Consider the following 13,348-nt stretch of genomic DNA (forward strand, 5'->3'; position numbering starts at 1 on the left):
CTCTTCCAGTCTGCTCTCCCAAGGTATTCATATGTTGCTAATAATTTACTTGAACTCTTTTTTTTTAAAAAAAGACTTTATTTATTTATTCATGATAGAGAGAGAGAGAGAGGCAGAGACACAGGCAGAGGGAGAAGCAGTCTCTATGCCGGGAGCCCGACGCGGGACTCAATCCTGGGACCCCAGGATCACGCCCTGGGCCAAAGGCAGGCGCTAAACTGCTGAGCCACCCAGGGAATCCCTTTACCTGAACTCTTAATTCATTAATAGATCATTAGTTTATTAATCCTCTACATTGGTTCGTTTGCAGCAATATGCTTAGCGAGCTCTACCACCTAGTGGTGAGCAAGCATCGCCTTGTATAACCAGGATTCCTAAATATTTCATAACATACCCACCTTCCTCAGCTTGTCTCTGATGAGGGCTAACATTCTTGGAAGGCAAAACTGCACCTGACATGGAGTAACAGACCTAGGAGTCAGATAGACTTGGGTATAGAATCCCACCTCCATTGCTATGAGCTGGTAGCCTTGGACTAATTATTGAACTGGTGTACCTCAGTTTCCCAATGTGAATATAGAGGTGATGGCCTCTCCAGATTTCTGTGAGGCCTCAAGGAGATCATGCACATGAGGCATCAGTAAATGGCAACTTACTGTCTGCCAGCTGGGAAGTTGTGAACATAAGAGTTGCCATCTTTGTGGGTCAAAAAAACCGTCAACTGTTAGCTACTTTTTACAGTTCAACCTAATAAGTAAATAAATGGAATGATTCTGCATGGTTATTCTCCTGCATTCCTGCCCCCTCTCTGAGGAGCCATCCTGCTGGCACAACACACTTCAGAGGACAAAGCCACTGGCTGCCGGTCCGTAGCTTTTACAACTCATGTGTGTTTTAAAAGCTGACGCAATGGGAAATTGCACTTTTCCAGCCTTGCGGCCAGTTTGTGAGGAAATCACCTGGAATGCAGCAGTTCCTCGGTTTTCTTTTTAAAGATTTTATTTATTTATTCATGAGAGGCACAGAGAGAGAGGCAGAGACATAGAGGGAGAAGCAGGTTCCCTGCGGGGAGCCTGATGTGGGACTGGATCCCAGGACCCTGGGATCACACCCTGAGCGGAAGGCAGATGCTCAACTACTGAGCCACCCAGGTGCCCCAGTTCCTCAGTTTTCTTGGTCGTTTGTTCTCTGGGGATCCGTCATGGGTTGGCCTTTGCCTGATGTCTCTGTATTTCTGTCCTAGATCACTCTGCTGATCGCCTTCATCTGCGTGAATCGTTCTATGTGGACCAGCTATGCCTACAGCTACTTTGAAGTGGTCACCATTTGCAACTTGATAATGATCCTCGTCTTTTACCTGGTGCACCTCTTCCGCCTCTACCGCATGCTCACCTGCATCAGCTGGCCCCTGTCGGTAAGAGGGTGGCCTGGGTGGGCACGCAGAAGTCAGCACATGAGCCAGGGCGCTGAGCCACGACAGAGTCCTCCTCATCTGCTCCTCCCCCATAGTCCTCTCCTCCTTCAGCATCTCTTCCTGCTGCAGCCCCGAGCTGCGTCTTGCTGCTTATGTCCTGCTGGGTTCTAAAGCTCATCTTCTGGCAACAAGAAAGCTGTGTGGGTGTTTTCCCAAGGGACAGAAAATGGACAGTGTGTGTATGAGGTGGGAGGAGGAAGCTGATCAAGGTGATGGGTATCTATACTGTTGTGATGAGACCTGTCATCTAAAAGGGAGTGGCAGGGTCTGAGAAAAGATTTCAGAAGTTTCCAGGATTTTTTTCTTCCCACTTTTATTTATTTCAAAGGTCGATTGACATATAATTCACAAGCCATACAATTGCCCATTTAAAGTGTACAATTCGGGATCCCTGGGTGGTGCAGCGGTTTGACGCCTGCCTTTGGCCCAGGGTGCGATCCTGGAGACCCGGGATCGAGTCCCACGTCGGGCTCCCGGTACATGGAGCCTGCTTCTCCCTCTGCCTGTGTCTCTGCCTCTCTCTCTCTCTCTCTGTGTGACTATCATAGATAAATAAAAAATAAAATAAAATAAAAAATAAAGTGTACAATTTAATGGATTTTACTATATTCCCAGAGTGGTGCGAAAATCACCACAGTTTATTTTATTTTATTTTATTTTTTATTTTTTATTTTTTATTTTTTATTTTTTATTTTTTACCACAGTTGATTTTAGACCTCAAAAAGAAACCCCATCTCCTTTACCTATTACCTCCCACCTTTCATCCTCTCCAGCCTGAAAACAACCGCTAATCTACTTCCTGTCTTGTGGATTTTCCATTCTAGATATTTCCTGTAAATGGAATCAAATGTGTGGTCTCCTGTGACTGGTTTCTTTGACTTAGCAGAGTGCTTTCATGGTTTATGAGCTGGTTTATCTGTGTCATAGCATGGGTCAGGTCCTTCATTTTTTTTTAATAACCAAGTAATAGTCCATTGAAAGGATAAACCATGTTTCGTTTATTCGTTCATCATTGATGGTCTTCATCATTGATGGACATTTGGGTTGTTTCCATCTTTTGGCTATTATGAATGATGCTGCTCTGAACACTCATGTACAGTTTTTTGGTGTGGACAGGTTTTCATTTTGCTTGAGAATATACCTGAGAGTGGAATTAGGGGGGTCCCATGGTAGCTATGTTTCATTGTTCGAAGAACTGCCAGATTTTTTTCCAAAATGGCTGCCCCAGTTTACATTCCCATTGGCAGTGTATATGGGTTCCAGTGTCTCCACATCCTTCTCAACACTCATTATTTTCTGACTTTATGATCTTAGTCTATCTAGTGAGTATGGAGTGGTATCTCATTTCTCTGATGACCATTGATGTCAGTCGTCTTTTGATGAGCTTTTTGGCCATTCTCTATTTTCTTTAGAGAAAAGTCTATTCAGACTCTTTGCCCATTTTTGGATTAGGTTGTAATTTTATTACTCAATTCTCAGAATCCTTTGTATATTTTAGTTACAAGCCCCTTACCAGATACATGATTGGCAAATATTTTCTCCCATCCTGTTGGTGGTTTCCACTTTCTTGATAGTGTTCGTTAAAGCACAAGTTTTTGGCAGCCCCAGTGGCTCAGAGGTTTAGCGCCACCTTCAGCCAGGGGCGTGATCCTGGAGACCCGGGATCGAGTCCCACATCAGGCTCCCTGCATGGAGCCTGCTTCTCTCTCTACCTCTTTCTCTCTCTCTCTGTGTCTCTCATCAATCAATAAATAAAATCTTAAAAAAAAGAAAAAACACAAGTTTTTAATTTTGATGAGATGTAATTTAACTACTTTTCTTTTTTTGGTATAAAGAAGTGTTTTTGGTGTAAAAGCCATTACCAAATCCAAGATCATGAAGGTTTGCCTCTATGTTTTCTTCTAAGGAGTTTCACAGTTTCAGCTCTTACACTTAGAAATCCAGACTGTTTTGAATTTATTTTTGCATCTAGTGTGAGGTAAGGATGCAACTTCATTCTTTTGCATATAAATATCCAGTTGTCGCAGCACCATCTGTTGGGAAGACCATTCTTTCCTCATTGAATTGTCTTGGCATCCTTGCTGAAAATTAGTTGCCCATAAACACATGGGTTAATATCTGGACTCTCAATTGCATTGATCTTACCACATTGTCTTGATTGCTGTAGATTTGTAGCCAGTTTTGAAATTAGGAATTTTTTTCAGGATTGTTTTGGATTTTTGCACTTCCATATGAATTTTAGAATCAGCTTTTTAGTTTCTACAAAGAAGTCAGCTGGGAATCTAATACAAACATCTATAGATCAATTTGGAGAGTACTGCCATCTTAACCATAGTAAGTCTTGTGGCCAAGGACGATGAAGGGCTTTCCCACTTATTTAGAACTTTTTTTTTTTTAATTTTTTTTTTTTTTTATGATAGTCACACAGAGAGAGAGAGAGAGAGAGGCAGAGACACAGGCAGAGGGAGAAGCAGGCTCCATGCACTGGGAGCCCGACGTGGGATTCGATCCTAGGTCTCCAGGATCACACCCTGGGCCAAAGGCAGGCGCCAAACCGCTGTGCCACCCAGGGATCCCTATTTAGAACTTTAATTTATTTTGACAATGTTTTATAGTTTCCAGAGTGTAAGTTTTGTGCTTTTTTTGTAGAGGGGAGCTTAAATTTGTTCTGAAGTTTCTCACTCTTTTTGATGATATTTCAAATGTAATAATTTTCTTAATTTTGTTTTGGGAGTGTTCATTGCAAGTAGATAGAAATACAGGAGATTTTTGCATATTGATCTTGTATCCTTAATCTGCTAAACTCATTTTATTTATTTACTTAGTTTTTTTTTGTGAATTCATTTTAGATCTAACAGATCATTAATGAATTCTTTAGGATTTAATTTTTCTTTTGAAAGACTTTATTTATTTATTTGTTTATGAGAACGGCAGAGACATAGGCAGAGGGAGAAGCAGGCTCCCTGCAGGGAGCCCGCTGCAGGACTCATTCCAGGATCCTGGGATCACGACCTAAGCCAAAGGGAAACACTCAACCACTGAGCCACCCGGGTGCTCTTCCTTAGGAACTTGTATACAAGATTATGCCATCTATGAATAGAGATAGTTTTATATTCCTTTCCAGCCAGGATGCCTTTTATTTCATTTTCTTATTGCAAGAAATTAGTTGAATATTGAAGTGGCAAGACCACACATCATTATCTTTTTCCTGATCTTAACAGGAAAGCATTCTATCTTTCATCATTAAATGTGGTGTTAGCTGTGGGTTTGTCGAAGCCATTTATCAGATTGAAGAAGTTAATTTCTGGTCCTACTCTGTTGAATGTTTTTGTCATAAAAAGGTGTTAGATTTTGTCAAATGCTTTTTATCTGAGATAATTGAGATAGTCATGTGAGTTTTTCCCTTAATAATCTATTAATATGGTGTATTATATTGATTTTCATATGTGGAACTAACATTTGCATCCCTGGGATAAATTCTGTTTGGTCATGATATATCTTTCAGTTTTTATGTAGCTGGATTTGGTTTGCTTGTATATTGTTGAGAATTTTTATATTTGTACTCAAGAGATACTGGTCTGTAGTTTCCTTGTGACATCTTTGTCTGGTTTTGTTATCAGGGTAATACTGATCTCATAGAGTAATTTGGGAAGTGTTACCACCTCTTAAATTTTTTAGAAGAGTTCGTGAAGAATTGGTGTTAATTCTTTAAATGTTTGGTATAATTTTGCAATGAAGGCATCTGAGCCTGGGTTTTTACTGTGGGTAACTTATTAGTAACTCAAACTTGTTATAGATCTGTTCTGATTGTATTTTTCTGCCTGAGTCATTTTCAGTGGTATGTCTTTACAGAAATACGTCCATTTCATCTAAGTTTTCTAATTCACTGGCATATAATTGTTCATGGTATTCCTTTAAAATCTTTTTTACTTCTATAAGATCCATAGTGATGTCCCCTTTTTCATTCTGATTCTGTTCATTTGAATCTGGTCATCTTTTCTCTCTCTTTCTTTTTTATCAGTCTAGCTAAAGGTTTGACTATTTTGTTGGTCTTTTTAAAGAACCAGTGTTGGTTTCATTAATTTTTCCTATTGTTCTTCTGTTCCCTGTGTCATTAATTTCTGCTTCAATCTTTTTTTCCTTCTTTTTCCTTGATTTAGGTTTAGTTTGCTCTTCTTTTTCTAGTGTCTTAAGGTGAAGATTAGGTTATTAATTTGAACTCTTTCTTCCTTTTTTTTTTTTTTCTTTTTTTTTTTTAAATTTTTTATTTATTTATGATAGTCACACAGAGAGAAAGAGAGAGAGGCAGAGACACAGGCAGAGGGAGAAGCAGGCTCCATGCACCGGGAGCCCGATGTGGGATTCGATCCCGGGTCTCCAGGATCACGCCCTGGGCTAAAGGCAGGCGCCAAACCGCTGCGCCACCCAGGGATCCCTCTTTCTTCCTTTTTAATTTAGATATGTGCGTCTGTAAATTTCTTTCTGAGCACTGCTTTAGTTACATCCCATAATTTTAGTATATTATATCTTCATTTTCACTCGTCTCCAAGTACTCTCTAATTTACTTTGTGATTCTGCCTTTGACCCATTAATTAGGAATGTGTTAATTTCTACATATTTGTGGGTTTCCCAAAATTCTTTCTGCTATTGCTTTCTAATCCTATTCTGTTGGAGTTGAAGAACATACTTTATATTATTTTGGTCCTTCACATTTATTGAGGTTTGTTTTATAGTTTAACATATGAGTGTCTCCTGGAGAGTATTTTATGTGCATTTTAGAAGAATGTATATTCTGTTGTTGGGTAGAGTGTTTTATAGATGTCTGTTATGTCTAGTTTTCTTATAGTATTGAGTCTTCTATTTCCTGTTGGTCTCCTCCCTAGTTATTCTACACATTATTGAAAGTGGGGTATTGAAGCCTCCAACTGTTTATTATTTTTGAATTACCTATTTCTCCCTTCATTCATTTGAGTTTTCACTTCTTGTATTTTGTTGCTTTGCTATTAGGTGGATACATGTTTATATTCTTGCTTCCTGATGGACTGATGTTTTCATCATTATAAAATGTTCCTCTTTATCTATGGTAACATTTTTTTGTTTTAATATCTGTGTTGTCGGATACTGGTATAACCACTTCAGTTTCTTTTGGTTGCTGTTTAAATGACGTATCTTTTTCTTTTTCTACTTTTAATCAATTTGTATCTTTGAATATAACGTGTTTTTCCAATAGACAGCATAGAGTTGGATTTTTGTTAAAGTAGGCTCCATACTAGGGCCCAACATGGGGCTTGAACTCACAACCCTGAGATCAAGATCCAAACTGAAACCGAGTCAAATGCTTAAGCAACTGAGCAACCGAGGCACCCCTGTTTTTTTTTTTTTAAGATTTTATTTATTTATTCATGAGAGACACACAGAGAGAGAGAGGCAGAGACACAGAGACACAGGCAGAGAGAGAAGCAGGCTCCATGCAGGGAGCCCGTTGTGGGACTGGATCCCTGGTCCCCAGGATCAGGCCCTGGGCCGAAGGCGGCGCGCCAATCCACTGAGCCACCCGGGCTGCCCGGTTTTGTTTTGTTTTGTTTTGTTTTAATCTAGTCTGACAACCTCTGCTTCTTGATTGGATTGTTTTAAGTATTCACATTTAATGTTATTACCCATTTTGTTATTTTGAGAGACATTTCTTTTGGCCCCTTTCCAAGTTATGGCACCTTTCTACTTCTGTGATCAAGTTCCTCTGATATGATGCTGATAATGAACGTGCAAAGGAGAGATCAAGGCTGGGGGGCAGGAATGGGGGTGGGTAGAGAGCAGAGTGCCTGTTGGAGGTGTAAGCCCAGCCCCACATTATTGGTGGGGTACTCTCGAGGCACTTTCCATTTAGGACTCTCTCAAGTCCATTTTCTCTATCCCTTGTCATATTCCTTTCTTCAAGTGTAAGAATCTTGGAGGTGGGGAACTTCAGTTACTAATCTGCTCTTCAGTCAAAATCTCTGTGGTCTACCTTCTGATATTCCTTTCTAGTCACTAAAGGAGAAATTGGCGTCTTTGATTTTGCACAGTTTTCAGAAGAGCTGCAGCTTAAAAGTGGAATGCTTTTCCAAAATTTAATAGGTGCCTGCCCCGGTGGGCAGAACTTACTTCACGAAGGACTAATTTCTAAATTCTCATTGAAGACAACTAAAAATGAATACACTCTGCATCCAGAGAGAGTACTCTCCTGTCCCTAAGCGCCAGTTCTCCTCTGATCTGGTGTTTAATGGGGAGGAAGAAAAATGAGGTGGAAGCCTTACCCTGCTGCTGACAGAAGTTCAGCCTCATTCAGGGCCTGCAGAGATGCCATTTTAAGCCTGGAGGGTGAATGGGGTGGAGATCATGGAAGCCAGGTGAGGCTGCCCTGCAAGCAAATGCCTCAGCAGAGTGTGGTCTGGGCAGAGTGTGGCCTGAGGGAAGATGAATGAGGACAAAGCTAAGAGGCTTATTAGGTGCCAGAGAGTCAGTTCCCCCCACCTCCACATGGACTTCACAGAAGGCCCCTGACCTCACTCTAAGCTCTGACTCCAGCTCTGACAGGGCCAGCACCTCAGGTCCACACCAAAAACGGTTCACAGAGTGCGCAGGAACTCTAGGCAGCCACCAAAGCCAGCACACTTAACCTAGAACTTTCTCTGAAGCAGAAGTAAGAGAGACACATGTCTTTCAGGGGCTTTGCTTCTCAGAACTGGAGCTTCCTTTAATCTCTTCAGCCTGGGAGTTGTGAGAAGCTGTTTGCTTTTCAGTAGCTTTGGCCGGAGGTCAGAATACTGTCTACAAATTGCCCTCAGGAGTGGAGCGGTCCTTAGTGGATGTCTCTCCTCACATGACAAGTGTCCTTTCTCTTTGTTGCCTCTCTGGCTGCCTGCCCAGCTCCTCTTCTGTCTTGCGGGGTAGCTCCCTTCCCCTCTGTTCCTCTCTTCTGTGCCTGGTTGCCTCTGAGAACCAGGAGCGGACCTCCTGACTCACTGCTTTGCTTTTCTGTTTTTGTCCCCAGGAACTTCTGCATTATTTAATCGGTACCCTGCTCCTCCTAATCGCCTCCATTGTGGCAGCCTCCAAGAGTTACAGCCAGAGTGGACTAGTAGCTGGAGCGGTGAGGATGGTCTGGGGAACCTTCATGAATGAATTCACTTCTAGCACATTTTCTTCTGACGGGCGTCAAGGGGATTGTTTCCTGGGGCCTGCCTTTTCCAGAAAAGTGCCTATCAGTACCCACCTTGATCCAGCCAACAGCAGTCTCCAGAGAGCTGAACTTGGGCCTACAGCACAGGGTCTCCACAGGTGGATGGTCAAGGCTCCTGGCACTCTCAGAGGGCTCCAGAGGCCCAGCCCTTTCTCAAACAGCCACTCCTTACACCAGGGGCCGTCGGTGTGAATGCACATGTCCCTTTATACATGCCATTTGTTGGTGGCTGCCTCTGTGCTATGCAGGCAAAGATCCCGAGGCCTCTTTTGAGTCCGGGGATCCATGATCTGAGGTCCGGGGATCTGAGCACATGATCAGTTAGTGATACCTGTCATGGGTCTTAGCTTTGCTGGTCCTGATTTACAACGGTATTCAGGCCAGGAGACAACACTCCTAAACCTTTCAAAGGTGAAAACTGATTCATCTGATAGCCTGAATAGAAGCATGGGAATGTGTAAAAACATAGTGCTGTGGGCGCAGTCTGTGTTTCCCACACATATACAAACATGACACATGGATTTCTATGCATATGTATTTATTATTTTTAAAAGACTTATAGATTCCTGCCATCTGATTTCTGATTTTGCTAATTGCTTACAGTTCGGTGGCCTATGGGCCAGTACTGATTTGCCTCACTAATGAGCAGATGAGATTTTTTTTTAAGATTTTATTTATTCATGAGACACAGAGAGAGAGGCAGAGAGACAGGCAAAGGGAGAAGCAGGCTCCTTGCAGGGAGCCCGATGCAGGACTCGATCCCTGGACTGGAATTACACTCTGAGCCAAAGGTAGAGGCTCAAACCACTGAGCCACCCAGGCATCCCCAGATGAGATTTCTTAAATGAGTTTTTTGTTTTGTTTTCTTTTGTTTTTTAAAGAAGAAGAGAGTGCATGTGCAAGGGCGGGGGCGGGGCAGAGAGAGAATCTTAAGTGTGCTCTGTGCCAGCATAGGGTTCTATCTCACAACGTGGAGATCATGACCTGAGCCAAAATCAAGAGTCGGATGCTTAACCGAGTCACCCAGACACCTTGAATTTTTAAATTTTATTTATTTATTCATGAGAGACAGAGAGAGAGAGAGAGAGAGAGAGAGGGAGGCAGAGACACAGGCAGAGGGAGAAGCAGGCTCCATGCAGGGAGCCCAATGTGGGACTCAATCCCGGGTCTCCAGGATCACACCCTGGACTGAAGGTGGCGCCACCTGAGCCACCCAGGCAGCCCTTGATTTTTTTTTTTTTTTTAATGAGTTTTAAGAAAAGCTCTAGGAGACAGTCACTCTTTCATTTATACATTAGCAGAATTCTCCAGACTTTGGGTTGGGAGTGGGTTAGTGCCTGGAATTCCATTGAGGGGTGGGGTCTGTCCTCCAAAGGTGGGCATGGGGCAGCACATCGCTACAGAAGGGCGGCCAAGCCTCTGAACACTCATGGGCCTTAAGTGCCTCCTGCAGCCACCTCCCTACCCCTTGCAGTCCCCAAGAAGTGGGGTAGGTGCCACCTACAGGTTACTACCTGCCCAACTACAGGCAGGCTGGTGGTGGAGACACTGAGGAAACTGGCACCCATTGTGTGTCAGGACCACATGGGGAGGTTCCCACTGGGTTTTATGATTCAGATTGCACATCACCTGGAATCCAAATAAGCCCCACTCATCATACACCATCTTGGTGCCTCGGCCAAGGGGGAGCCAGAAGAAATAAAAAGATATGGCCCTTGCATATGAGGAAATGGCAGCCTAGTTTAGGAGTTAAGGCCAAGGCACATGAAACAATTAGCAAATGAGGCATTATCGTCCAGAAGAGCATTATGTAGATATAATAGACTGTTCAATTATGCAGAGCAGACAGTTGGAGACCGGGATGGTATATAATGTGCTAATTGTGCAGAACAGACAATGAGGGGCAGGGACAGGCTCCAATAGGCTAATTATGTGGTGCAGACAATTGGTACAAAAGGAGCCAAGGAAAGCGACCTGGGGGAGAGGGAGGTGGCTTTTGTAATCCAGCGGGGGCTTGAACAGCAAACCAAACCCTGGAAATCATGCCCTTGTCTGGCAGCTCCTGGGCTGTTCCTCCTGCGCATCAGCCTGTAGCCGTGTCCCGAACATGAGGCCATGTGCGAGTCCAGGAACACCTGGGCAAAACTAGAGCAGGGCCCAGGGCTCAGATCCCATGCCCAGCCCTCGCTGGTCCTGTGGCCCTGGGCAAACTGGTTGACTCACTGTCCCTCCATTTCCTTAGCTGCCAGATGAGGGAGACGGGAGGAGCTCGGCAGCACCCACCTAGCAGAGTGATGGGAATTGAAGGGATCAGCACACCTAACGGGCTTAGAACTCGGACGGGCACGTCAAGGTAGTCAATGAGTTATAGCTACTAAAGCTTCAGGCTTGGAAGTTCCAGACAGACACCGGAGTGTGTGTCTGCTTCTCTCTAACCATCGGATGAGCCTCACATGAGGTCCTATTCTTCTCGGGGTGCCCTGCCCCTTATCTTTAAATGAAGCTAGACTGGGCTGGGTCAGCTTTCCCAGGTCAGCGAGGTCAGCCACGTGGGCACCGGGTGGAGCCTCAGAAAGGAAGGAGCTACCTTAACTGATTTTAGTCTAAGATTGTTTAAATATGTGCAAACATAACACTGTCAGCAAGGTCTTGGCTTCTAGCTCTTACACAGCTGTGGAGCGAGGTGGAACAGAAAGCCATTATGAATGAAACGCAACGCTGTCATACCAGTAAAAGCCATCTGAACATTAGGAATTCAAAGACTCAAATTAAAATGCGTAATTCCACCTTTTCCTCTGTCATTAGCCCCAGTAATTGTTTTGCACAGTGCCTTGGCCTCAGGTCAGTTGGTAAATATGAACCCGAATGTGGGCCCTGGAGTTCCCCAGAGTGAGGAGGGCCAAGAGGTGGAGCCCAGAGCCCCAGGGCCAGGCCTGAACCAAGGCCCTGTGGGAGGAACCGAGGGAACAGGTCCTTATCCCTGCACCTGAGGAGGTGGTCAGGTCACTCCATCCCCCAGGCTCCCTCCAGGCCACAGCTGGTACAGGAACTAAAGGACTGCCTGAGTTATTGGCCCTTGGCCTGGGAACCTCCTTTCCTCTCTCTCCTGTGCAGATCTTCGGTTTCGTGGCCACCTTCCTCTGCCTGGCGAGCATCTGGATGTCCTACAAGATCTCATGTGTGACCCAGTCAACAGGTGAGTTCCTTTGTCTAAACACAGACGGTCTCTGGAAGTTCCCTCTGCTGGAGACCAGGAGGGCAGTCAGCTGTGGAGTTCAGCAACAGGGAAAGGAAGAGCCCCGCTGCAGGGGAGGCCTTGAAGCATTGGGGCCCAGACCCAAGACTCCCTCTCCACTCTTGTCCTGTTTCTATGGCCCGGGATACCCCCACATGTCCACTTCTGATGGTGAAGCATTTTCCATAAATTAGTTTCCTGATGACAAAAATAAAGTGTAAAGAATTTAGAAAGTACAAATAAGAAAAACAAAAAGGTTTTCATGAAAACTATCATCGCACTGCCTAGAAATAGCACCTGCTGGGTGACTGTCCTTCCAGTATTTCTTCTCTCTGGATGGATGGATGGATGGATGGATGGATGGATACATAGATATAAAGATACATAGAGGGATCCCTGGGTGGCGCAGTGGTTTAGCGCCTGCCTTTGGCCCAGGGCGCGATCCTGGAGACCCGGGATCGAATCCCACGTCAGGCTCCCGGTGCATGGAGCCTGCTTCTCCCTCTGCCTGTGTCTCTGCCTTTCTCTCTCTCTCTCTGTGACTATCATAAATAAATAAAAATTAAAAAAAAAAATAAATAAAGATACATAGATAAGTATAAAGATATATAGATATGTATATTGCTTTTATTAAGGGATCAGACTTTTTGTTTTAAAGATTTTATTTATTTATGAGAGACACAGAGAGAGAGAGAGGCAGAGACATAGGCAGGAGAAGCAGGCTCCCTTTGGGGAGCACGATGAGGACTTGATCCCAGGACCCAGGATCATGACCTGAGTCAAAGGCAGATGCTTAACCACTGAACTACCCAGTTGCCCCTAAAGGATCAGGCTTTATGTGTTACTTGTAACCTGCTCTTATTCTTCTACTTAACCAACGTCAGGCATTTTCCCCACATGGTTGGAGATTCTTCTCCATCAATTTTTTTTAAGATTTTTATTTACTCGTTGATTCATTTACTTACTTTTAAGATTTTATTTTTAAGTGATCTCTAGACCCAACGTGGGGCTCAAACTCACAACCCCGAGATCAGGAGTCAAATGCTCTACTGGCTAAGCCAGGCAGTCCCCTTCTTCCCCATCACTTTTAATGGCTCTGTGGTGTTGCATTGACTCTACTGCATGTCTGTGTCATGGTTTACTTAATTTATCTCCTATTTGGGGTCATGTTTTGTTTCGCTTTTAATTCTTTGCTACTAAACAGGGTTGTAAAGAACATCCTTGTAAATGTAGCCCCATTCTCATTCCTAATACCGTTTCTCTTAAGAATACATTACTAGAAGTAACACTGCTGAGTGTGCGACCTACTATTTTGATTAATCCCCACTTCTCTACTCCAGCCCTTCCTTTGTTCTTTCCTTTAAATGAATGCACTAGAAAATATCAAAGCCTGTACAGTATATATATAATCTGAGCTGCC

At 43.7% G+C, this 13,348-nt stretch overlaps 1 protein-coding gene across 2 annotated transcripts in view; it reads left to right on the top strand.

Moving 5' to 3' along the window:
- Positions 1 to 13,348, top strand: part of CMTM7 (CKLF like MARVEL transmembrane domain containing 7) — a 67,058-nt gene that overhangs the window by 40,268 nt on the left and 13,442 nt on the right. For both annotated transcript variants that reach the window (XM_072793119.1, XM_072793118.1), the window contains exons 2-4: positions 1,244 to 1,414; positions 8,505 to 8,603; positions 11,808 to 11,889. In XM_072793119.1, the coding sequence (XP_072649220.1) occupies positions 1,244 to 1,414; positions 8,505 to 8,603; positions 11,808 to 11,889 (352 nt within the window). The remainder of the gene's footprint in view (positions 1 to 1,243; positions 1,415 to 8,504; positions 8,604 to 11,807; positions 11,890 to 13,348) is intronic.

This window comes from Canis lupus, chromosome 22 (genome assembly GCF_048164855.1).
Source record: "Canis lupus baileyi chromosome 22, mCanLup2.hap1, whole genome shotgun sequence".
Taxonomy (NCBI): domain Eukaryota; kingdom Metazoa; phylum Chordata; class Mammalia; order Carnivora; family Canidae; genus Canis; species Canis lupus.